The sequence below is a fragment of the Trichinella spiralis genome (genome assembly GCF_000181795.1).
Source record: "Trichinella spiralis strain ISS 195 chromosome Unknown Scfld1523, whole genome shotgun sequence".
Lineage (NCBI taxonomy): Eukaryota > Metazoa > Nematoda > Enoplea > Trichinellida > Trichinellidae > Trichinella > Trichinella spiralis.
Window position 1 is genome coordinate 1 of NW_003528462.1, and position 761 is coordinate 761.

At 43.4% G+C, this 761-nt stretch overlaps 1 protein-coding gene across 1 annotated transcript; it reads left to right on the top strand.

The window, feature by feature from the left end:
- Window positions 1-92: 92 nt before the first annotated feature.
- On the top strand, window positions 93-620 carry Tsp_14345 (conserved hypothetical protein; the record flags this gene model as incomplete). The annotated part of the gene is made up of 2 exons (XM_003369770.1): window positions 93-356; window positions 443-620. Coding segments are annotated over 2 exons (442 nt in total), but the record flags the coding sequence as incomplete, so codon positions are not given.
- Between the last annotated feature and the right edge of the window lie 141 nt (window positions 621-761).

The following is a 761-nucleotide window of genomic DNA, read 5'->3' on the forward strand; positions in this document are numbered from 1 at the left end:
TGAGACGTATCTGTCTTCATTGAACTATGCGGACGACTGGATTTTTTTCTTATTATAGTGATGGATGTTGTTCAATGACGGAAACACTTTAGTGGCGTTCTCCACCATTCGATATACATTAATGGATTAACCAGCATCATACCACCACATGCCGTTTTCGGGTGGAACCCATCCACTGCGCATATATTTAGAGTAATACGCAGGATGAAATCATCATTAAAAAAACATTCTCACAAACACGCCTGCACACACACACGCACAAATGAACGGCGCAACGAAACAACCGCACTGAACACAACGTCAAACGAGAACTGCGCTCGCTCGCCTGCCACGGCTACTTTTATACTAGTGTGGCGGTGTGTCGCTTCGCATTTCGTCGAAAATTTAATCGCATAGTCTCTTTTCGCTCACGCCAAACATGATTGGTAGATATAGAATTTAGAATTGGTCGATGGTCTCTTTTAGCTCACGCGAACATGAATGCTTGGCATGGAATTTTCCAATTGCTCGACGGAGTCTCTTTTAGCTCACGCCAGCCGTTATTTACAAACGAGACTCGTCCAATGAAACTGGCTATGAAAAGAGCCTGTAGGTCAGATCTACCGCTCACATTACTGTGATACATTACACTCGGGGTGGTTTTACTCGGTCCCACTTTTCTCTTATTGGTCTTTTCCCACGCTATTTTATTGGACCGTCAAATCTTTGTCGTATTGGTTTTCATTTTATTGGGCCGTAAGTCTTTGTCGTATTGGTTTTCC